General features: G+C 47.5%; 1 protein-coding gene across 2 annotated transcripts in view; it reads left to right on the top strand.

The window, feature by feature from the left end:
• Window positions 1–25,341, top strand: part of SH2D4B (SH2 domain containing 4B) — a 65,332-nt gene that overhangs the window by 15,116 nt on the left and 24,875 nt on the right. Inside the window, exons 3-5 of one of the 2 annotated variants that reach the window (XM_078434481.2) lie at window positions 4,003–4,150; window positions 17,533–17,749; window positions 19,822–19,946. In XM_078434481.2, the coding sequence (XP_078290607.1) occupies window positions 4,003–4,150; window positions 17,533–17,749; window positions 19,822–19,946 (490 nt within the window). Of the gene's footprint in view, window positions 1–4,002; window positions 4,151–17,532; window positions 17,750–19,818; window positions 19,947–25,341 lie in introns of both variants that reach the window. The other variant, XM_078434480.2, reaches the window with a different exon arrangement.

The raw sequence follows: 25,341 nt of genomic DNA, 5'->3' as shown, positions 1-25,341 counted from the left end.
CCCATTTTCATCCATTTCTTCCAGGCTGCTACATCCCTCCCTCCGAGCGGAAGGAGATGGGGCGCTGGCAGGGGTCCAGAGCTCAGTGTGTCAGGCAGAGTGGCGAGAGCAGGCCAGGGGCAGATGGGAAACAGTAAAGGTCTGAACACATGCAGTGTGACCTGCAGCCAGGATTCCCCTAGGATGCACAGGGCCGCAGGTATTTCTGCATGGTGTCTTTGTTTATAATAAATTATTAACCTGAGCCACATAAAATCAGCCTGTTAGCTCTGTTCTGCTGACCTAATCGCATGCGATCCTGTGATGAAAATATGGTGCTGCGGGCACCTGGGTGGCTCAGTCACTTAAGCGTCCAACTCTTGATTTTGGCTAAAGTCATGACCTCACAGTTTGCGGGATCAAGCCCCACATCCGGCTCTGTACTGACAGTGCAGAGCCTGCTTGGAATTCTCCTCTCTCTCTGCCCCTCCTTCTCTCTTATTCTCTCTCTCAAAAAAAATAAATAAACATTAAAAAAAAAAAAAAAAAAAGAAAATACCATGCTAGCTGGCAGGTTTCATCTGCTTGCCAGGTCACCCTCCTGGAACCATGGCCTGGCTGTCAGGCTCCAGGATGACTCCATAAATGAATCCTGGAGCCCCTATGGGGCATATGGTTAACACCTTTCACGAAGGAAGGGTCAGAGAGCACCGAGGGGGAGAAATGGAGACTAGGGGTCATGCAGGAGCTGGTCTGGACTTGGAGTACCTTACCTGGATTCCACTGCTGCCCCTGCCAATCCTGGGAGGACTCTGTGGCCATTCCTGGGGGGGACCTGAGAGGGATGTTTGCAAAGAAGACATTTCAAAGCATGGTGTTCCTATGAAATATGAGGTGTGGCCATGGGTTCTGCTTGCTAGGGTCTAAGGGCTGTCCTGCCTGCAGCCTGCCTCCCCCACAGACTTCTGGTATGCTGGTGGTCAGACATCACTCAGGTAGGATAATCTCCGAGAAAGGACTTCTAGATACTTGAGCGTTCCCCAGCGAAATGGCTGATTCCTTGTCCATTCATCCTAGAGTGGAGCCCACCTCTCAAAGAAGTCCTGTCTATATACTGAGCCTCTGTGTAGTTATTTTCTCTCTTGAATATGAATAGACAGCCAGGAAACATCAGACGTCTGAGGAAAGCCTCCAACATGAATGACAAGCATCACATAAAACACACTTTAAAGAAAATAAAAAACAAAAAACAGAGGAAATAGATCTAAATCAGAATATAGGGGAGAAAAAGCTCTAACATCCTCAGAGACGAAACATTACACTCATAACAGGGATGAAACCAGAACAGGGTGCAATGAAGCCAAAAAGAACGACCAAAGAATAAGAAGGAGGGCTTGGGGATTACAAATGCAGTGCTTGAAATAAAAAATGTAGTAGCAGATTTAGACAAGAAAGTCAGTGAAATCAACCAGGAAGTAGAACAGCAAAGACAGGAGACGGAAAATAAGAGAGAAATGATAAGGCACCAAGAGGATCAAGTCAAGGAGTCCAGCATTTGACAAACAGGAGTTCTAGAAAGAAAAACAGTGAGAGGAGAAGAAATTATCCAAGAAATTCTAAGCCAAGGTATATTAGACTGGAAAGATCTGAGACTTCAGGCAGAAAGTTACCTGAGTGCCTGGCACAGTCAATGAAAGAAAATCGCCACCAAGGCACATCATGTAACTACGTTCAGAATGTCAGCGATAAAGAGAAAAATTAATATCTCATGCAGAAGATTGAGAATCCGAGTGGCAGTACTGGATGCTAGGAGGTAAAGTCTTCTAAATTCTGCTTTAGGAAAATGATTTTTAATTAAATTCTATGCTCAGCCAAATGAGCTGTTATATCTGAGGACAGCATATAGATGTTTTCAGCTAAGACTCAGTGAGTGTCTCTCTGTGCGTCCATAGCTGAGAAGTCCTGTTGCTGCCAAATGACGAAGGGGCCAGAAAAAGAACAAGGAACAAAGAAACAAGAGCTTCAACTCAGGGAGGGCTGAGAAATGAGTCCCTGGTGGGTGGACAGACAGGAGACTCCGGTAACAACCAGTTGAGTTGGGAGAAAAAGGGAGGCTGGCATCTGGGGGCAGTGATGATCCTGGAAAAACAGTAACTGCTGTTTATCTGTTATCATAATAAACACAGTGGGGCACCTGGGTGGCTCAGTTGGATAAGCGTCCGGCTTCGGCTCAGGTCATGATCTCACGGTTTGTGAGTTCAAGCCCCGCATTGGGCCCTCTGCTGTCAGCAAAGAGCCTGCTTCAGATCCTCTGTCCCTCTCTCTCTCTCTGCCCCTCCCCAACTAGTGTTCTCTCTCTCTCTCTGTCTCAAATAAATAAACATTTTAAAAAATCTTTAAAAAATAATAAACACAGAGAAAGATCTACCACAGGTCTTAGAGAAGTTTGGGAAAACTCAATATTCAACTTCAGGATAAAACAATTATAAACTCAGGAAAGAAACAGCCATCATACTACCATGTTTTACTAAATATAAGATGCCATTATTAGTTAAGTAATGACTTGTCAATCATCATTTTAAGAAAAAACCGTTGCCCATGAAAAAGGCAGATTGTAGGTTGTGAGACATAAACCCACTTTTCAGAGATTGTGTTAGAAGGCTAAAGAACATCACAGCGCCCCACTCTGGCTTTGCAGTGAGCCATATTTAGTCTGACTCATTGATTTCACCACAGAGAGCGATGTCGACATTGTGAGGATGAAGAGAGGGAAAGTTTGGGTGTGTACCTGTGTGAGAAACATTAGTGCTAAATAGTCATGAAGCAAAAATGAAAGGCAGTAGTTTAATACCTAGAATTGATACATCAAAATATTAGCCGCATTAGGCAGACGGAGATGTAATCACACGAAGGAGCCGCCAAAATAAGGGAGAATGGTGGCCTCTGGACACTGGAGAAGGGTGGGGTAGGTTGGGGTGAAGTGGTTTGGAGACTTGCCGGTTTTTATTGTATTAAAAAAAATTTTTTTTAATGTCTATTTGAGAGAGAGAGAGAGAGAGAGAGGACAAAGACAGCTTGAGAGGGGGAGGGGCAAAGAGACCGAGACAGAATCTGGAGCAGGCTCCAGGCTTGTAGCTGTGAGCTATCAGCACAGAGCCAGATGCAGGACTCGAACCCACAAGCAATGGGATCATGACCTGAGCCGAAGTCATATGCTTAACCAACTGAGCCACCCTCAGGCACCCTGAGACTTGGTGTTTTTTTTTTCTTCCATTTATGTATGTATGTATGTTTATTTTTGAAAGACAGAGAGAGACAGAGCATGAGCAGAGGAGGGGGGAGAGAGACAGGGAGACACAGACTTCGAAGCAGGCTCCAGGCTCTGAGCTGTCAGCACAGAGACTAAGGTGGGGATTGAACTCAGAAACCGTGACATCATGACCCTAGCGGAAGTCAGATGCTTAACCGACTGAGCCACCCAGGCACCCCATAGACTGGCTGGTTTTTTAAATGAGCCTTTGGCATATAATGCACGTTTGACCAAAGGTAGAGGAAACACACACACACACACACACACACACACACACACACACACAGCCCTTTTGGAGATTAAAAGAGGGACAACAATTGCAGAAGTGGGGCAACCCTGCTTGTCTCTGAAATACCTTATTCGGACATAAGGTTAGGACATGGTCCTATCCTGCTTCACTGGCCCCCAGGAAGACGGCTACTTACCCGCCTTCCCCCCCACAATGCAAGATGGCCCAGCGTCCCCTTTTCTTTGCAGAAAGCTTTAGAGTCTACACATTGTTCCATGTGTTTTTACCCATTTGATCCTTACCGCTGCCTGGATTAGGCCTAACGAACTGTTGCCATTTCATGCTTCAGAACCGGAAATTGAGCCGCCGCCACCTCCCGGGCCGGCCCACCCCGCCCCGCCGCGCATCGGCTCAGCCCTGCTCAGCCGCACAGGGGCGCTTCTCTCTCGTGACCTCACGCCCTTCTGTCCCCATGATATTTTAGAGGAAAGAGGAAGAGGAGCGGAAGCGGGGAGAGGAGCAGATTCGCCTCCAGGAAGAGCAGAGGGCGAAGGAACTCTACTGGACCCTGAAGCAGGCCCAGCTGCAGAGCCACGCCAGTGAGAAGGAGGAGCGCGAGTGGGAGGAGCAGCGTGAGTACTCGGGCCTGCCTCCCCGCCCACCCTCCTCCCACTTGTGTCTGTGCTCCGTCCTCCTTCCGGTTTGCTCTTGCGCGCGGCCCACACGCCTTTAGTCGGGGCCACCCCCGCGCGCGGCCCTGCCGAGGACCCAGAGGGTAAGGGCTCTCAGCCTAGGGGGGAGATTTCTTACACTAAAAAAACGAAACCCTACATTTACCAGTACTTCACTGGCCAACCCCTAGGCATCCAGAAATGAGGGTTCATGGTGCTTATCTTGGAGGGACTCATGGGCCAGACTCACAGGCGACGGGCTTGGAGGGGGAAAGTAGCACGTACTGCTGGAACAGAGAGTGGCGATCCTGGCGGGCTTCCAGACGCAGCATTACGGAGTGGAGCTTGATGGGGGGCACAGGAACAACTGAGGCAAACAAGTGGAGGAGGGAGAGGGCGTAGGAGATGGAGACCCCAGCAGGTGTAAAGGCATGGTAACCAGAGTGTGGGGTGCTCAGGAGGGTGGAGATGTACGGGGGTGGCGAAAAGGCTTGGAGGCTGTCGGTGGCGGGAAGTTAGGTGGGAGAGGGAAGGCGGGACCAGATTTGCAAGGTGGTGTTTCAATATGTGCTCGGGGTTCGTTTGAATCAGGTCTGGTGTCACATGCAGATGTGGAGATGTGGATCTTGCAGGAGGCAGTTTTTACTCGAGGGGGCGGGGCTACGTGGGGGAAGGCCTGGGGCCAGTCAGGAGGCGGTGGGAGCCAGGGGACAGTGTGGGCCAGAGTCTTTGCTGTGGTTTGCTTGGGAAAGGGAGGGCCAGGCAGGGTAAGCAGGTTTAGGATTGGCTGGGCTTGAATAATTTCTGCAGTCTCTGGGGCATAGGGGACGTCTCTGGTTGCCTGACACCTGGCTCTGGGGTGATGGGGGCATGTGGATAGTGACCCAGAGTATAAGAACTAGATAAAGGAAATGGTTGGGATGTAGGTTTTTGATTGGCTGGTTTACAAATGAAAGGCACACTTGCACACGAGCCCTTTAGTATCTTTGGGACTTGGCTAACTCTGGGAGGGGCAGTCTCTCTGGGTTCAGGTGTGAAAACATCAAAAACTATGGAAAATAAAAAGGCATGGTTCATGCAGGTGGACAGTGGGAAGCATCCAGAAGTGGGCTTGGGAGTGAGAGGGAGGAGGCGGCTGTTGCCGAGGTACACATTAGAGATGATTGGAACCAGGCCCGCAGCAGGGAGAGCGGAGATGTGGGGTGACTTCTACTCGCCAGCCTTCTGGTCCTCGAGCTTTTCTCAACCACATGCCAGAGTCCTCAAACAGACCTTAGAAAAATTGAAATACAATTCACATGACATAAAATTCACCGTTCTAAGGTGTGCAATTCAGTGGCTTTTAGTATACTCGCTACGTTGTGCAGCCTTCACCACTATTAGTTCCAGAACATTTCGTCACTGCAAAGAGAAACTCTGTACACATTGGTTATTCCTTCTCTTGCCATGCCTCTGGAAACCACTGATGTAATTTCTGTCCTTATGCATTCGCCTATTACAGATATTTCTTATAAATTGAATCATGCGTTACGTGGCCTTTTGTGTCGGACCTCTTTCACTCAGCATGCTTTCAAGTCCAGCCATGTTGTAGTTTGGGTCAGTACTTCATTCCTTTTTGTGGTTGAATAAAATTTGAATGTAGGCATGTGCCACCATGTTGTTTATCCATTTGTTAGCTGATGGACCTTTGGGTTGTTTCTACTTTTTGGCTATTATGAATAATGTTGCTGTGAACATTGGTGGGTTTTTGTGTGCACGTATTTTTCCGTTCTCTTGGGAGTGGAATTTCTAGGTCATATGGTAACTATGTTTAGCATTTAGAGTAACTGCCATACTGTTTTCCAAAGTGACTGTACCGTTTTACATTTCCACAAGCAGTATATGAGGGTGCTAGTTTCTTCCCATCTTTGCCAATGCTTGGTATCTTTTGTCTTTTTTCTTTAATTTTTTAAACGTTAATTCATTTTTTTTTATTTTTAATGTTTATTTATTTTTGAGAGAGAGTGAGTGCTGGGGAAGGGCATAGAGAGAGGGAGACACAGAATCCGAAGCAGGGTCCAGGCTCCAGGCTGTCAGCCCAGAGCCCGATGTGGGACTTGAACTCACAAACTACGAGATCATGACCTGAGCCAAAGTCGGATGCTTAACCGAGTGAGCCAGCCAGATGTCCCCGTTTATTTGTTTTTTGAGAGACAGAGCATGAATGGGGCAGGGTGGGGGGCAGAGAGAGAGGGAGACACTGAATCTGAAGCAGGCTCCAGGCTCTGAGCGGTCAATGCAGAGCCTGACGCGGGGCTCGAACTCACAAACCATGAGATCATGACCTGAGACGAAGTCACCTGCTTAACTGAGCCACCTAGGCACCCCTGGTCTTTTGGATAATACACATTCTAACAGGTGTGAGGTGACACCTCATTGTGTCATTTGATTTGCATTTCCCTGGTGATTAATGACGTTGAGCACTTTTTCACGTACCTGTTGGCCATCTGAATGTCTTTTTGAAGAAAAAATATCTGTTCAGGTCCTTTGCCTATTTTTAAATTGGGTTATTTGTTTTGGCTAATCGAGTTGCATGGGTTCCTATATATCTTGGATATTAACCCCTTATTAGGTATGTGGTTTACAAAGATTTTTGCCTATTCCACAGGCTGCCTTTTAGTTTTGTTGATGGCTTCCTTTGCTGTGCAGAAGCTTTTCGAATGGATGTAATCCCACCTGTTTAATTTTGCCTTTGGTGTCATATCCAAAATATCATCGCCAAGACCAATGTCAAGGAACTTTTTTCCTAGGTTTTCTTCCAGGTGTTTTACAGTTTCAGATCTTACATTTAAGCTTTTAATCCATTTTGAGGTGATTTTTGTGTATGCTGTGAGATAAAAGTTCAATTTCATTCTTTTCTAGGAGCTGTCCACTTTTCCCTGCACCTTTTATTAAAGAGACTATCCTTGCCCATTATGGATTCTTAGTGCCTTTGTTGAAAATTAGTTGAGTATATATGCATAAGTTTATTTGTGAACTCTACATTCTTTTCCATTGGCCTTTGTGTCTTTTTGTGTCAGTACTATACTGTTTTGATTACCATAGCTTTGTAATATAATTTGAAATCATGAAGTGAGATACTTCTGGCTTTGTTCTTCTTGCTGAAGATTGCTTTAGCTATTGAAATCTTTTGTGGTTCCATACAAATTTCAGGATTATTTTTTCTATTTCTGTGAAAAATGCCATTGGAATTTTAATAGGGATTGTTTTGAATCTGTACATTGCTTTGAGTAGTATATTTATTTTAACAATATTAATTCTTCCAGTCTATGAACACAAGGTAAGTCTTTCCATTTGTTTGTGTCTTCTTCAATTTCTTTCTTCAATGTTGTATAGTTTTTAGTGTACAGGTCTTTTGCCTCCTTGGTTAAATTTATTTCTAGTATTTTGTTCTTTTTTTTTTTTCTTTCCAAGCTTTTATTTAAATTCCAGTTAGTTAACATATAGTGTAATATTAGTTTCAGGTGTAGAATTTAGTGACTCATCACTTACATACAACACCCAGTGCTCATCCCAACAAGTGCCCTCCTTAATCCCTATTGCCTGTTTCATGCACCCTGATGCTATTGTAAATGGGGTTGTTTTATTATTATTTTTTGCTGATTCACTGTTAGTGCATAGAAACACAACTGACATTTGTATGTTGATTTTGTATCCTGCCATTTTTTTTTTTTTTTTTTTTAATTTTTTTTTAACGTTTATTTATTTTTGAGACAGAGAGAGACAGAGCATGAGCAGGGGAGGGGCAGAGAGAGAGGGAGACACAGAATCTGAAACAGGCTCCAGGCTCTGAGCTGTCAGCACAGAGCCTGACGTGGGGCTCGAACTCACGGACCGTGAGATCATGACCTGAGCTGAAGTCGGACGCTTAACCGACCAAGCCACCCAGGCGCCCCTGTATCCTGCCATTTTAATTTGTTTATTAGTTCTAACAATTTTTGGGTAAAATTATTAAGGTTTTCTATGTGCAAGGTCATGCCGCCTGCAAACAGAGATAGTTTTACTTCTTCCTTTCTGATTTGGATGCCTTTTATTATCTTTTTCTTGCCTAATTATTCTGGCTAGAACTTCCAGCATTATGGTGAATAAAAGTGGTGACAGTGGGCATTCTTGTCTTGCTTCTGACCTTAGAGCAAAAGCTTTCAACCACACACTGGGGCTTATGAGGTTAGTTATGGGCTTGTCATATATGGCTTTTATTATGAGGTACATTCTTTCTATCCCCAATTTCTTGAGAGTGTTTATCATGAAAAGATGCTGAGTTTTGTGAAATGCATTTTCTGCATCTACTGAGATGATCATGTGATTTTTATTCTTCTTTTTGTTACTGTGGTGTGTCAGAGTTATTGATTTGCCGCTGTTGAGCCATCCTTGCATCCCAGAATACATCCCACTTGATCGCGGTGTATAGAGCATTTGGAAAGGCCTCCATGGAGGAAATGGCATTTGGTTTGGGAAAAATGGAGAGGTAAAGAAGGCAGGTAAGGGCATCACAGCAGAGGGAGCAGCAATGAGCAAAAGCAAGGTCATCATCGTGTGCATAGGGCACGGCACATGTTCTGAATCAGCTGCAGCCTGGGGTTCCTGGTGAACAATGACGAGAATGAGGCTAGAAAGGGAAGATAGGCAAGAGCTAAAGAACAATTCATTTAGATTCAGAACGGAAGAAGAGAGGGGAGAAACAAGAAGGTGGGACAAAGGTTTATACTGAAAATATGGTGAACAGGTACAAGGTGAAGTCACATGAGGCTACTCTAGTGTGGGAGGGGGAGGAGCCCTGGACTGGGAGCCCTGCCCCAGCTCTGCCACTGGCTCGTGTGACTGTGGACCAAGTTCATGCTCAGTTGCTCAGTTTCTGTTTTGTACAGTGGGGGCATCCGTGTTGAGTTGAGGCTTGTTGGGAGGGTAAAGGGAGAGGGAGGATGTGTCACTCAGGAGCGTTTCTCTTCTGGTAGTGACACGATGAGGTGGACCGTTATGGGCTGGGCTGGTGTTTCCTTGGGGATGGAGACAGGAGATTCTCTGGCTCAAGTGCTGCCTGATTGCTAATTAATGTACAGCGTGGCAGCGGAAAATGGAAAACCTTCCAAAAGACAGAGGAAAGGATAATTCAGGTCCCCGATTTTGGTTCCCTATTTTATGCTTTCTTGAAGAATGATGCGCTAAACTCTGGAGCCTGTCATTCAAAACCAGCAAAGCCGTTCTGCACTCAATTAATTTAATATGAGAGATTATAGTGGGCCATTCATCTCCTGGGAGCAGCAGTTTTTGATAAAACACCTAAATTAAATTCTCCAAGTTAGAGGAAAAAGGGCATTGTTTCCTTTAGTATCACTAGAATATGAAGTTAGTTGTTCAGTTCAAATAGCAGAGCAGGCTCTGGCTTCTGAGAAGCTCTGAATATTCCAGGCAGAAATTCATTTAATTATGTCTCAACTGTGAACTTGCAGGCATGTGGAGTTAGGTGATGTCTAGCTGCCCAGAGATTTGGAGACAAGCCAGCATGACTTGGTAAATGATACACTTTCCAAAAATTGGAGCTGTGTTCTTCTTCACCCCTCTCCTCCCTCCTTGAACCGTGTGATTCTGGTGTGACCCTTAACACACGATCTGTGCTCTGCTTGGCTCCCCCCTTGCCAGGGTGTGGTCAGAACTGAGGGAGAAACTGTGTGCTCAGGCCCAGTATGGAGTCCAATTACGTTGGTTCCCTTCTCTTTGCCCATAGAAAGGAGACTTCTCTGGAGTCTGGGTTTCATGTGGGTGATTCTAAAATGCTGTGTGCTTGAGACAGGCAGAACCCGCAGGGGTTTGAGGAGGCGCAGTGCGGTCTGGAGATGGGGTGGGGCTGGAAGGAAAAGATAACACAGAAGAAGGGCCTGTCCTATCTACTCATGGGATGGGAAATTATGCAATGTCTCTTTGGATGTAACCAGTTAGAGCTGTTCTTCATGTTCTGAGTGCCAAATGGTTTTGGTTTTACAACTTAGAATAGTGCCAGCCTGAGTCTCCACATGCCTGATTCATATCCTGCTTGGGGTTCTCTCTTCTCTTGAATTGCTCAAGAATCCCTGGGGGCTTTCTTTTGTCCCAAAGCAGAGTCATCCCCAGGTTTACCCTGGCCTTAAGGAACCCCTGAAATTACTTCTGGTGGCCACAGGGGGTCACTGTTGGCAGCCATCAAGAATCGTCAGCAGGACATGGTGGGTGGTGACCTCAGAAGACTTGAGTCAGGGTGGAGAGAGGTCTTCTTCCCTTGGCCACGTTTAGCTGGGGGTGAGCCTCACTTTCTTTCCCTGAGGCTCATCTCTCAGGGTTCATCATCTTGGTGCCAAATCCATCCGTTCTGCAGGTGATGGCTGCTCCAGCACATTGAGTGCCCAGGGGCCTGTGTGCATATCCTTCACTCTCTGGAATGCCTGTTGTCCTTTCCCAGGGGTCAGGAAGCCTCCCTGTTCCACAAAGATTTCATTTTCCCCATTTGCCCGACAAGAGCTCCTGACTACCCAGCCCCCAACCCTACACCAATTCCCCACCTCCACCCCGTTGCCTTAAGTGGGATAGACCCTTTCTGAAGGAGGCATTCCAGTCCCCTTACTGAAGGCAGCAATAACAATAAATATGTAATATTTAATGAACTTGTACCGTGTGACAGGAGCTGTCCAAGACCCTTCTGTGTAGTATCTCGTGTACCTCATTTACAAAGCAATCCCAGGACGTCCCCATTTTACAGGTGAGGAAGTAAGGTGTAGATATGGTAATTAAGTTGTCCAATGTCACGTGGAACAGAAAATGGAGAAGTTAAACACAACTACCCACATATATAATTTAAATCTTTATGAGTGCTTTTTCATATATTTTTCATATATATATGATTTCATATATACGTATAATTTCATATGCTATAATTTCATAATATATCTCATATATATAATATACGCAAAAGCACCCATAAAGATTTAAATTATATATGTATACAATTATTCACTATTTTTCGGGGACATTATATTATACCCAAGGGGTTGCTACAAATAGATATTGCTTTGAAGGATTTGGTTTCTCTGTGGAGGTAACCAACCAGATCATCTGAATTCTATAAAACACTGACTCTTTTCTTTCTTTTTTTTTTTTTTTTAATTTTTTTAAATGTTTATTTATTTTTGAGAGAGACAGAGACAGAGTGTGAGTAGGGGAGGGGCAGAGGGAAAGGGAGGCAGAATCCAGAGCAGCCTCCAGGCTCTGGACAAGCTGTCAGCACAGAGCCCAATGCGGGGCTTGAACCCACAAACTGTGAGATCGTGATCTGAGCCGAAGTCAGACACCCAACCAACTGAGCCACCCAGGCGCCCTTACCCTGAGTCTTTTCTATCTGGGCAAAGGTAGAGAGGGCCCAAGGAACCATGGACAAGTTCTCCAGAGAGACGTCTCATGACGAGCAGCAACTAGTAATCTTCCAGAACCCCATGCCCACTGCTCCTTTCTCATCTTCCCAAACTGAAACTCCGTCCCCATTAAACAATCACTCCCTGTCCCACCCAGTCCCCAACCCCTGGAAACCAACATTCTCCTTTTTGCTGTGTATTTAACTATTGTAAGTACCGTGCGTGGAATATCAGTGGAATCATATGATGTGCTTTTGTGTCTGGCTTATTCACTTAGCATAATGTCTTAAAGATTTGTCCACATTGTAGCAGGTATTGGAATTCCCTTGTTTTAAAAAATTTTTTAAAAAAATGTTTTATTATTTATTTTTGAGAGAGAGAGAGAGAGAGAGAGAGAGAGACAGAGTGTGAGCAGGGGAGGGGCAGAGAGAGAAGGAGACACAGAACTAGAAGCAGGCTCCAGGCTCTGAGCTGTCAGCACAGAGCCTGATGTGGGGCTCAAACTCACAAACCATGAGATCATTACCTGACCCGAAGTCAGACACTCAGGCGTCCCAAGGAATTTGCTTCTTTTTAAAGGCTGAATAATATTCCACTGCATATATATATGCATATATGTATATACACACATACACACAAACACACACATACCATACTTCGGTTATCTCTTTGTCCTTTGATGAACATTTGGATTGTTTCCACCTTCTGGCTATTGTGAATCATGCTTCTATGAATATTGCTGTACAAAAATTTGTTTCAACCCCTACTTTCAATTCTTTTGGGTATATATCCGGAAGATTGTATGGCAATTGTACGTTTAATTTTTCTGGACCTGCTATACCATTTTCCACAGCAGCTGCACCAGTTTTCATTTCCACCAACAATGCACAAAGGTTCCACTCTCTCCATATCCTTGCCAACACTTGTTTACTGTTTTTTTTTCTAACTAAAAAAATTAAAAACGAAAGAGCTACCCTGATGTGTGTGAAGTGGTGTCTTATTGTGGTTAGTCTATCGTTTGATATCTCAATTCAGCCTTTCTCCTGAAGTCCTCAGTGTTTTCACACTGTTCTAGCCATCCATTCAGTGTTACTGTGACATGAGCCTCAGTTTCCCATTAGCAGAAGGAGAAAGGAGACCACGGATCTTATCTTGGAAGTAAGAATGGCCATGGTCACCCTTTGTTCTGTGTGTGGAGCAGGCCTCGCAGTGCCTGTTGGCCAGGCCCATGGGGCGTCACCTTGGGCTGGGACATGGGCTGTGGGAGGAAGAAGCAGGTGTCTTGGTGTGGGTGCTCACCTCTGCAGTGGGTCTGCCAGGCCACGGGGAGAGTTTGATACTTGCTGGCTCAGGGCAGAAAATGACTGTGGCTCCTCATGTGAGTTTGAGTTATTTTCACTGGGTTAGAAGAAAAATACCCCATGGGTTCTGGCTGAGGGTTTTCTGTGGCAGATTCCTGGGATACAGTCTGAATTCATTCCTGATTCTGAGAAGGAACTGAAGCAATCCCTCAGGAGTTCAAAGTGGAATTTAGGGTAAGCTGCTTGACCCAGAGAGGATTCCCCATGATCGGCCAGCAAGGGTGCCCCCTCCTGGACTGGCCAGGAACTCGGTTTTGGACCTGGCAATTCCGGGGCTGATGAAAAGAAACATTTTAGCTAATACTTAACCATAGTGCTTAATATGTACCTGACATGGTTTTAAGTGGCTTACCTTATGAGCTCTCTGGATCTTCATGACAACGTTATGAGGTAGGGACTGTTATTATCTCCGTTTAATTTATGACGGAATGCAGGCCCAGGGCGATTAAGTAACTGGTCCCACGTCACACAGCTGGTAAGTGAAGCTGGGATCTGAATCTAGGCACCCTGGCTCCAGACTCAGGCTTCGAGAGATTTGAAGAAAGGATCAAAGCCAGGGGCCTGATTTAGTCAGACATCGCTTTTCCAGGACACTTCATAGTTTATAGTGTTTTTATATGTTTCATTTACTCTCCATGACAACCCCGTGAGGCAGACGTTCGTGTCGTTCTCATTTTGACAGAGGTGGAAACTGAGGCCCAGGGCCGTTCTGGAATTTTCTTAGGGAAGCCAGGTGGCGCGTGCCAAGGATGTGCAGAAAAGGGAACCGGTGTATGCTGTTGGTGGGAACGTAAATTGGTGCAGCCACTGTGGAGAACAGTGAACTTCCTCAGACACTTAAAAATAGAAATACCCCATGATCCAGCAATCCCACTTCTGGGTATACATCCAAAGGAAATGAAAACAAGCTGTTGAAGAGATACCTGCACTCCCATGTTTATTGCATCATTACTCACAATAGCCAAGATATGGAAACAACCCAAGTGTCTATCAATGGAAGAGTGGATAAAGAACGTGTGTGTGTGTGTGTGTGTGTGTGTGTGTGTGTGTAGACACAATATGTATACACACTCTCTGTGTGTATGCACACACACACACACACACACACGCAGAAATACTATCCATAAGAAAGAAGGAAATCTTGCCATTTGCAACAACATGGTTGGACCTTGAGGATAATATGCTAAGAGAGATTAGTCAGAGAAAGACAAATACTATATGATGATATCGCTTATGTGTTGAATCAAAAAAAGCGAAACTCCTAGAAACAACTAGAATGATGGTTACCAGGGGCTGGCTGGGAGGGGGCAAGGACTGGGGGAGATGATGGTCAAAGGGCACAAACTGGCACCTAGAAGATGAGTAAGTTCTGGAGGTCTAGTGCACAGCACAGCAGCTGCAACGAACAGTGCTGTGTTATACACGTGAGAGCTGCTAAGAGACTAGATCTGGAATGTTCTTACCACAAGAAAGAAATGATTATGAGAGGTGTTGGAGGGGTTAGCTAATGGTATCGTGGCCATCATTACAATTACAATATATAAATGTGTCAAATCAGCATGTTGTATGCCTTAAACATACGCATTGTTATAGGTCAATTATATCTCAAAGACAAAACAGGAACGTAAGGAGAGAAAAAATAAAACAAACCAAGAAAGTTGTTTTGGAGCTGCCCTTGACCCCGTGTGACTCCACTCCGGTCCCTTTTCCATAATCCCTTTTCTTGCTGCCCAGGGTTGGCTTTGCCAAGGCCAAGGCAGAGCTCCCACTTGCTTCCTGCTTGTGGCTTTGGCCATGTCCTCACCCCGAGAGCTGTCAGTGCCTTGGCCTTTCTGCGCTGCCCTGGCTGTGTGTTCATCACAGTTGGTCTGAGCTGGCTGAGCACAGCCGAGCAGGACAGAGTCTGCAGAGCATGGGAAGCCCAGTGGAGCCCAGTGAATAATGGGGAGGAGCTCAGAAACCATTAGGCTGGGAAAGAAAGTGGGGCAGGCGGGACACTTCTTAAGGGCTGGGGAGGGGAATTTGTCCTTTATCCTGTGTCCAGTGGGAGCCCCTGAAGGCTTTGAGGAAGAGAATGGCAGGCTTGAGCTGGCCCTTAGGAGGCTGAGTTTAGTCTCTGTGTGTCGAATGGCTCTGGGCCTCACCTGGCTGAGTCCCAAAAGCCCACCTTCCTAGGTTGCCTATGACTTCCTTCTGCAACTTGTCTGTCACTGAGTGTCGCTGTCTGTGTGGGGCTGTAAGCTCTCAAAGGTCGCTGGCTTTTGTAGGGCACCACTGTCTGTGTTTCTTTTGCTGGCTAGTGGCTGCAAAGCCCACGCCTGGGCACCCTGGCCTTGTTTGACCCTCCCACGGCAATGCAAGGCAGGCATCATGGTGTTCCTGGTATCCGGAACGTACAGATGAGCCAGCTGGGCACCAAACCTAGGATTCTCCCTGGGATGGCTTCTTTTTCTGGAAAACTCCTGTTGATCTTCCCAGATACTTCCTCTCCTGTGATGGCTGTTGGCTTCCTCGCAGAATATGAGAGCTGCTGTCCCTAAACCCTGACAATGCTTTATTTGTCCCAGACTTCATTGTGTTAGAGATATTTATCTTGTTTTCCCAGGTAGCACCTTGAGGGTCCGGTCTCTGTTATGTCTGCACCCAGCTCAGAGTTAAATCCTTAACTGGACACAGTCGGCCAAGAATAGGCATTGTCTGTTGGCTGGCACGTATGTATTGTAGGCACTGGACGATAGCCATGAGTAGAGCAGAAGAAATTCCCCACCTGACCTTGTGGGACTCTGCCTACTGGATCCTCTGCATGTGACCTCCACTTCCATAAATACCTTCTGAGGGACAGACTTGATGTGCCCTTCTTCGGATCTGGGGCAACGTTGTTTTTTGTGTTTTTTTGTGTTTTTTTTTTTTTGACATTTATTTATTTCTGATAGACAGAGACAGAGTGCGAGCAGGGGAGGGGCAGAGAGAGGGGGAGACACAGAATCCGAAGCAGGCTCCAGGCTCCGAGCCGTCAGCCCAGAGCCCGACGTGGGGCTCGAACTCACAAACCGCGAGATCGTGACCCGAGCTGAAGTCAGACGCTCAACAGACTGAGCCACCCAGGCGCCCCTGGGGTAACGTTTTATTTCAAGAAAGGGTCTTTGACAAGTTGAGAGACAACTTTAGAAGTGCTGCCTCTCAGGACAAGGGCTTATTTGTCTTGTGTCCTCCAGGCACTAACAGAACACAGATCTCTGACGTTGGCAGGTTGTAGGTGTTGGCTACACATGCATGGAATGATTGGAATAGAAGTAGATTATGGGTAAGATTTTACTCTAGGAGGGGAAGGTGACCTTCTCGGGCCCACTCAGTTACCAGTCATGCACAATTAGGACACGGCCAGCCCTAAGAGTTCTCTGCAGAAAGAACTAGATTTTAGAGGCAGATAGGGACCTGACAGGATGCATTCAGACTACAAAAGAATTAGCTTGAATTCTAGACCTTGCCTCCAACCGGTTTTGTTCCCTCTCTTGGCATTTTCCCAGCTCTAGGACTCCCTTGTGAGTGTTAGAAGCAGCAACACACAGATGTCTTTCCAAGGCCACTTGGCTGAGACAGGGCCCTGCCTGGAGGAACACAAAAGCCTGGAAGGCCGGAGAGAGGGGCCTCTGGGAGTGACAGAGCTCCCAAAGGATCCTCTCACCAACACACTCGTCAGCTGTCAAGGCCACTGCAAACCAGAGAAGGGGCACCAGGACCGGGACGCCAGTGTTTCTAACAACTCACCCTGTGGTAGCAGAGAGGATGGTTCCTGGCTTGGCCATTGACCCAGCCCGGCAAGTTACTGTCCTAGCATGAGCCGGGGAGGGGCAGAGAGAGAGGGAGACACAGAATCCCAAGCAGGCTCCAGGCTCTGAGCTGGCAGCACAGAGCCTGACGTGGGGCTTAAGCTCATGAACCGTGAGATCACGACCTGAGCTGAAGTCGGCTGCTTCACTGGCTGAGCCACCCAGGTGCCGTGGAGGCTGGGTTTCTGGTGTAGAAATTGTGATGGGCCCCCTTCCCTGGGTGGTTGGGGGAAGTGTCTATAATGAGATATCGCAGGCAAAGCATAGAACCCAGGGCTTGGCACAGAGAAAGCTACAATCAATGTGGGTGATGGTAGTGCTATTTGGAGATGCTGACCACCTTGACAGGTGCTCTTGAGGCTGGGCAGGTGGGCACATGGTTTGAGAAGCTGCTCTAAGCAGGGTACTCCCGGAAGGAAATACGTAGAGAGATGTATATTTCCATCCAAAGTTTGCTTGCTCATTCTGGAATAGAGCCATAGGAACAGGCAGATGACCCTGAAGTGTCACGAGTGTTTCTACCTCCACAGGGACAGGCAAGCCCCGGGCTGCTGGCCAGGGCTGGGCCTGCCCTGCCGTTTCCAAGCTCTGAACCTCCATGCAGCCCATGTGGGTGAATCCAGGTGAATCGTGGGACTCTGGGTGACTCCCAGGGCTCTGGGCCCAGTCCTGACTTGCTCAGTGTACAGCCTGGGCTGCGGGTCTGGGTAAACATACTCTCTACCCCTTTGCAGTGCGCCGGTCCAAGGCTGCTGATGAAGAGAGGAGTCGCAGAGCCCAGCGCGCCAGGGACGAGTACCGGCGCCACTCACTCCGTGCCATCCAGAAGGGCACCGTCGCTGGCCTCAGCTCCATGTTCCGAGAGCTTGGCCAGAGCCAGGAGCAGGAGGCCAGACTTGACCACCACCTTCCCGGCCCAGGGCCACCGCCACCCCTTGCCGTAGCTGTCAGGTGGGTCTGGGGGACTCTGCAAATGCAGTGTGGCTGGAGGATCCAGTCCTGTCTCTGCTCCAACTGCTGTGAAATTTGGAGCTAGTCATTTCCCCGCTATGGGCCTCAGTGTCTCAGTCTGCATAATGGGGCGGGAGGGGACAGTGAGGAGTCTGGTCGGAGATTTCTAGTAGCCCCGGAGTTCTGGGAGTCTTAACATTTTGGGTCTAGGATTCCTTTGAGAATCTAAAGAAAGCTGCATACAGTCTTGCTTCCAAAATGTGCATATGAACATACCCCAAAATGTCTGCATATAATTTCAAGCTCTTCAGGGTCTACAGATACCGGGTTAAGAACTTGTAATATAAGACCTCAAATGGGTTAAATATGGTCCAGCAGCTTGGAAACCAGTGTTGGCTGCTGTTTCTAACCGCAGGTGGCGCTGGTGCATCCTGGGTTCTGATACCGGGTTTGCAGGTGAGTGTGCTTGAGTGCAGGGGGGTCATCTCAGGAGTGCTTTGGCAGGGACACTTAAGTGACTGCCCATGCTCGCCAGACCCACGGTCAAGAGGTTGCCTGGAGCGTCTCCTTAGACCAGCCCCAAGGTTGGTCCCCGCACGTCCATCACTGCTGAGCAGCTCCTGCCCCGGTGAGGGCGGACAGTGAGTGTTTGCTGCTTCCCCGAACCACAGTTAATCTGCAGGGCAGTCCATTCACTCCCAAATGACGGTGGCTTGTCTGAGTCTTGCTTTAATTGGGATTTAGGATTATTCATAACCCCCTTCTCCCTCTCCCCGCCGTCTAGGGAGAGCTGACCATGTCTGCATTTCTCCTTTCCTTCCTCCCTCCCTCCCTTGTCATTTATGATTCACAAACCAGGAAGTTTAAAAAGAAATATGGAGAAAGACAGACTTCCATTCCTGCCTCCACCTACTTGGTTTTCCCGTGCCCCGTGGGTGGGAGCACTGTTCTTAGTTTATGTGTGCCTGCCCACTTCTGTCGTGTAGTTGCTGACGTGAAAAGTCGTAAAAAGTCCTAGCCCAGTCTCTCTCTCTTTTTTTTTTATAAGAAAAGGTTGCATGCTGTACACATGGCTCTGCTTTTCACATCAATTCTTAGCTATTCATTTATTTTTATTTAGTTTTCTTTTTTTAAAAATATTTTTAAGTAATCTCTACCTGCAACATGGGGCTCAAACTCACAACCTGGAGATGAAGAGTCACATGCTCCCCTGACTGAGCCATCCAGTGCCCCTATTTAGTTTTCTTTCTTTCTTTCTTTCTTTCTTTCTTTCTTTCTTTCTTTCTTTCTTTCTTCCTTCCTTCCTTTCTTTCTTTCTTTCAGTGAGAGAGAGAGAGAGCGAGCATGATGAGGGAGGGACACAGAGAGAGGGAGGGAGAGAATCCCAAGTAGGCTCCATTCTGTCAGTGCAGATCCGATGTAGGGCTTGATCCCGTGACCCTGGGATCATGATCTGAGCCAGAAGCGAGAGTCAGACCCTTAACCCACTCAGCCACCCAGGTGCTCCGAGTTTCCTTTTTTATAGTTACGTCGTATTCTACTCCATAGATGTGCTAGAAGTTAATTATCAAAAACTACTGGTGGACAGTAGAGGTGTTTGAAATCTTTGGTTATTACCAACAGTGCCCTTAAAGAATAGCCTTGTAGACACTCATCTGACACATGGCGGCCACAGGCGGGAGGCCTATGAGTGGCCGGGAAAATGCCTTTTCTTTCTCTCAGACATCTCCTCCTGTCCTCTTTTCCATTCCCACCTGTGCGGCTTTTTTTCGAAGCAAGTGATAACAGTTCTCTTTGGGGAAAAGTAATAACAGCTGGTACGTTATAATCTGCAAAGTGCCTTCAAGCACCTGGACTCATTTAATTGTCTCCACAGGCGTGAGTGTGGGCATCGTGCTTATTCATCTCATAGCGGGCCCCCCCTCCTCTCCCCTCCTCTCCCCTCCGCTCCCCTCCTCTCCCCTCCTCTCCCCTCCTCTCCTCTCCTCCCCCCTCCTCCTCCTTCTCCCCGCTCTTCTGGTCCCCTCCCCCTCCCTCCCTGACTTTCCACATCCCTGCTGTCTTCTCAGCAGGACTTGGGAGCGCCCACGGAGACCTGTCTCCAGGGAAGTCATAGTCCGCTGGTTTAAGGAGGAGCAGCTGCCTCGCCGAGCCGGCTTTGAGAGGAACACCAAATCCATCGCCCCCTGGTTCCATGGTAGGATGGCTTTCCGGGCCCCTGGGGTGGATAATTTCCACATGTCCACCTCTCTCTGGGGTTGGCAGGAGGTCCTGAAGGACTACGGTCATCAGGGCTAGTGGAGGACTTTGGACTCTGCTGCTTTCACGCTACCCCCACGAAGACTGGCCGGTCTCCCAGGGTTAAGGATTGGCTGTCCTGCGTCGCCTGGGTGAGAGTGGAGTGGAGAGAGGTCCCGTGGCTGTCCTCTGTTTGCTCATTGAATGTGCCGCGTTCAAGCCACAGGTTGTGATTTCCCCAGGGCCTGAGCTGAATTACTGAGTGGCCTCCATCAAGGCCCTCAGGGACCAAGGCAGACGTGTACGAGCAGGGGTCCAGGACACGGAAGGCACCAGGGATTTCTAATGTGCATTCCCCTCTCTCTGCTGGGGAGGGATGACCACGATCTTGCTCACTGCTTTCACTCACAGACTCCTTGACCATCGGGGCCTCCTCAGAGGTGTCTTCTCTATACACCCAAGCGTGAGCTCTCCGTGAGCTCTCACTGCACCGTGAGCTCCTGGTAGGCAGGGCCCACATCTCGTTGTCTAAGCCTGCATCCCAGATCCCGGCCATAGGCTGGCACACGGCAGGCTCTGAACAAGTACTTGTTGCTGAGATGACAGAATGGCTGAATGAAGAGGTCAGGGTCACCCAAGCATAGAACACGAGAGCTGGAAGCCTCCCTGGAAGTGTCTCATTCCTCATTTTACAGATAAGGAGACAGGTCCAGGTCAGGGAGGACATTTTCATAATGTCACCAACAGACTTGTAAGGTTCAAGAACACGTCTCAAGCTCATGACCCCGTCCAGTGATCTGAACCTGTAGAGGCCTCAAACAGGGAAACAGGATTGTGATTTCAGCAGAGACTTGCTACAGTGAAATAAGAGTGGCTACTGGCCATCAGACTCTTCTGTATCCGTTAGCTGTTGCTACATAACAAATCACCCCAAAACTCAGTAGTTGAAAACAAATAAGCATTTATTATTTATTCATACTTTTTTTTTTTTAATGTTTGTTTATTTTTGAGAGAGAGAGCGCACGAGTGGTGAAGGGATAGAGAGAGATCGGGAGACAGAATCTGAAGCAGGCTCCAGCCTCTGAACTGTCAGCACAGAGCCCGATGCTGGGCTGGAACCCGTAAGCCATGAGATCATGACCTGAGCCGAAGTCGGATGCTTAACTGAATGAGCCACCCAGGCACCCCAATTTATTCATAAGTTTCTGAATCAACTAGGCAGTTCTTCTGGAATGGGCCAGGCTCAGATGATCTGAGCTCAGCTTGCTTGTGTGTCCCCAGACAGCAGGCTGGTCTCCTGGGTGCTGGCTTATCCGGGATAGACTTGACCGAGACATCTCCTCTCTGCTCCATGTGGTCTCATATTCTCCAGCAGCCTGGCCAGACTGTCAGGTTTCTCTGGATGAGTTGTCTCCTGGCCTTGCTCCCCGAGTCTTCCCTCCCTTGTCAGCACTGAGCCGAGGTTTGCCTGAGGGCTCCTCTGGTCAGAATTGATCTCACCTGCCACAGTTAGCATCCATCAGACCCTTACCTGCCTTTGTTGCACTTCTGCCTGCTTCCTGGGAGCTTGGCCAACCTCCCCTTGGCCTGTGTGCCCTCTTGCGGTGTGAATTGCCAACCTGCTTCCTGGCCAGCTTCCATGTGTTCTCAATTCCATCCGGATGTAGAGATGACCCCAGTGTCACGATGGGCACTAGAGACCGTGGGATCTCAAGGGCTACTAGGGAGGCCCTCACAGGCAAGCTGTGGGCATGGCTCCAGCTCCAGGAAAGGCAGCTGGAGTGAAATCATGCAGACATCATGCAGGGGCGAGCGAGGCCACGTACGCCTTCATCCCCATCTTCAAGAGCCTAAAGAGCTTGTGAACTCCTAAGTATAGGCAGTCACAACATTACAGATGGGGTGAACTGTAGCATTTTTCAGGGACTGTCCCAGGTCATAAAGGTCACAGAGGCACCATCCAGTTCATGCAAGAGTATCTTCAGTGGTCTGCCTGTTTCACTCTGACCCCTCTACAATTTATCATTCACACAGCGTCCTGAGAATATTTTAAATATAAGTCAGATCCTGTCACTCCCCTGCTTAATACCCATCGCTTACTTCCCTTTATACTTGCAATGAACTTCAAACTTCATGCTGGGGCCTGCAGGTCCCCAGATGATGGGTCTTGCTTCCTGCTTCAGCCTTATACCACAATTCTCCCCTTGTCCACCTTGCTTCCACAGCTCTGGCATTTTTCTTCTTCAGACAAGCCATTTGCTACCCCAGGCCCTTTGCACTTGCTTTTAATCTATTTGGTATTGCTCGTTTCCTAGCTTTTTTTGCATGGATGATGCATTCTTATTTCTCATCTCAAATATCCCCTTTTCCCAAGAGGCCCTTTCCTGAATCCTTACCTAGAGCAGCCTTTGTCAATTTCTCTCACTTTACTACACTTATCTCTTTAAGAGTGCTCACTCGGGACTCCTGGGTGGCTTAGTCAGTTAAGCATCTGACTCTTGATTTCAGGTTAGGTCATGATCTCACTATTTGTGAGTTTGAGCCCCATGTCGGGCTCTGCTTTGTTGGCACAGATTCTCGGTCTCCCTTTCCCCCTCTCTGTCTCTCTTTCAGAAAAATAAATAAACATTAAAAAAAAAAAGAGTGCTCACCCAATTGATATTTATCTTGTTGTTTGCTTTTGTGAATTCTCCTCCCTTAACAAAAGCCTGTGAAACTAAGGACCTTATTCATTTTCCCTGGATGCCTGCCATAGTAAGTGTCCATAGAAAGAATAGAAGGTGGAAGTGAAGTGTCAGTTTAGATCCCAGTCTTTCTGGTCCCCATGAACAGCCATTGCTTCTGTGCACTGGGCCCTGGTGGGTGTGTGGGTCCCCTCAGGGTCTGATGAGTGAGGTTAAGCTAGAGCCATCTGCTTGTAGACGCCTTCCTTCTCCAGGCCTCCACTTATCCAACAGAAGGATGGAGAGGCTCTTTATGGCCCAGAAAGAAGGGAGTCAACATTCACAGGTGACTGAGCGACACGTCCTCGAAGCCGGTCCTGGGGGATGCCCTGCCTGTCACTCCCAGTTTTGTGTCCCTGTAGCCCTAGGAGAGCTTGAATCATTGTTTTCCTTTTCATTTATCCATTGGGATCATGGAAACACAACGGTAGCATCTCAGGCACCTGTGTAGTGCAGCTCAGGAGTTCTGTGGAGATGGGGCTTTGCAGGGGCCCTGCATGCTTGTGGCAGCCAGCAGAGAAGGCATGACACAGGGACTCCCAATTGATCTCTAGCTTTATTTTCTCTCCTGATGGAAAAAACGTTATTTTTATATTGTCACAGGACAAACAGAGCCATGATTTAGGTCTCGTAATTTATGTAACTGATTTCATGTTCTTTTGACAGTTCTATCATAAAGTATGTGAGAAAGTTGCTAATACACAGACCGGAGCTATTTAGTGACAGAGTTTTTATTGATCTGTGACAGAATGAAAGAAAAAGGCTCATGTGTGGAGGGTGGCTGACCGTCTTTGCTTGGAGAGGACTGAGTCATATTCTAAGATGATAGCCTTTCCTCAGTTTCAGTGTTCAGATGTTCCATCATCTTTTATGAATTGGTGGTGACAGTAAACAGTAGTTATTTTTATATAGTGCCTTTGCTCAGAAGAGTAAAAAATGTAGCAGCCCCATGCTGGTTTCCAAACTCTTGAGAGTACCTTTGCTCATACCTAAAATCCCAAAGTCTGGAACGACTGGTATGGTCCAGCTTCTGCCCCAACGTAGGCATTTCCTGACAGCATCTCTGAGAGCCTCCCCCGTACCAAACCTTCCAGAGATGGAGCTGCTGACCATAATGTGCCCAGACAGCCTGCACCCATTTAATTGTTAGGGAGACTTTGCCCCAGGTTGGCTGGGGGCTCTGCCTTCAACTGGTCTTGGCAGACATCTTAGCGGGGGCAGCTCTGCTCCCTGTATCTCCCATGCTCCTCCTGGGGACCGGCAGGCTGGCCCATGCACACTTTTCTCAGGGACCAGAGACCAAGTGGCATTCTTGGCTTGTGAATCCAGTCTTTGAAGCAGGACGCTATTGCCCTCATCTCACACCATTGGCCACGTTATGTCCCAGGGTTCAGGGGTGGAAAAATATATTCTACTTCTTTCCTGTGAGGAAGACAAGGAGGGGAGGAGAATTTGAGTCAATAATGTCATCTGTTACAATCCCAATATAAGTCTTTTCTTTTCTGGGTAAAACAGTCCTAGTTAATTTAGCTGGATTTTAGATGCAGGTTAAAAATGACCACTGTGATTTCTAGTTCCTTCCCTTCCCTCAAACACATCCGGATGTGTTGTGGGGTATACACTCCAAAGAGCAATGTGGACAAGGAGTCTGAAGCTATGGGGCCCACTCTAGAACCTAGCAGCTCTGTGACCTTGGGCATGTCCTTTATTTATTTATTTATTTATTTATTTATTTATTTATTATTTTTTAAATGTTTATTTTTGAGAAAGAAAGAGAGACAAAGCACGAAAGGAAGAGGGGCAGAGAGAGAGGGAGACACAGAATCTGAAGCAGGCTCCAGGCTCTGAGCTGTCAGCACAGAGCCTGACGCGGGGCTGGAACTCACCAACCGTGAGATCACGACCTGAGCTGAAGTTGGACGCTTAACCGACTGAGCCACCCAACAGCCCCTGGGTGTGTCCTTTAAATGCCCATCTATGAAATTGGGATTTTCGGTGTGAGTGCTGATGTCTCTCCGAGTCTGAGGTGGGCCGCCAGAGACCCCACCCCCTCTGGGAAACAGAGTGTATATGGAGCTGGGGGGTTGGGAGAGGACTCAGAACAAGAAGGGGAGGGGAGGAGAACTGGCTTCCTGTTGGGACCAAGGGGTTCTCAATAGTCTCCTCTGTTAAAAAGAGAAAGTGGTAAAGTTATTCCTTGGTTCTCCTTCGTTCATTGTTATGTTCCAGGGTTGTAAGAGAGCCTTGTAGTTATACAAAAATACTCCTGAGGAAAGCTACTGCATATGAGCTTGGCTTGGAGGAGAAAAATCTATTTTTGGACTTCAACATGTATCTAAAATTATTAAGAACATCCTCTGTCTGAACATTGGCTCAGTCAGACCCCATTTCTCTTTCTGTGCTTTACTTGTAGGAAAACAGTCACAACGTGAGCCATGATGTATTGTCTTGGCGGCCGCCCGCTGGCCGTCTTGCAGGTTAACCTTAGGACTTGGTGGGGAATCAGCAGTGGCTGATGTAGTTGGTTTGGTAAACTACTCCCACAAGACCCTTCTCAGGGCCTCGTGGCGGACCTTGAACACAGCCTCACCTGCATGCGGGTGGGGTGTTACTGTCATGGCTTTTCTGACC

Source organism: Panthera onca, chromosome D2 (assembly GCF_046562875.1).
Source record: "Panthera onca isolate mPanOnc1 chromosome D2, mPanOnc1 haplotype 2, whole genome shotgun sequence".
Classification (NCBI taxonomy): Eukaryota; Metazoa; Chordata; class Mammalia; order Carnivora; family Felidae; genus Panthera; species Panthera onca.
This window is presented reverse-complemented; position numbering and strand designations above follow the sequence as displayed.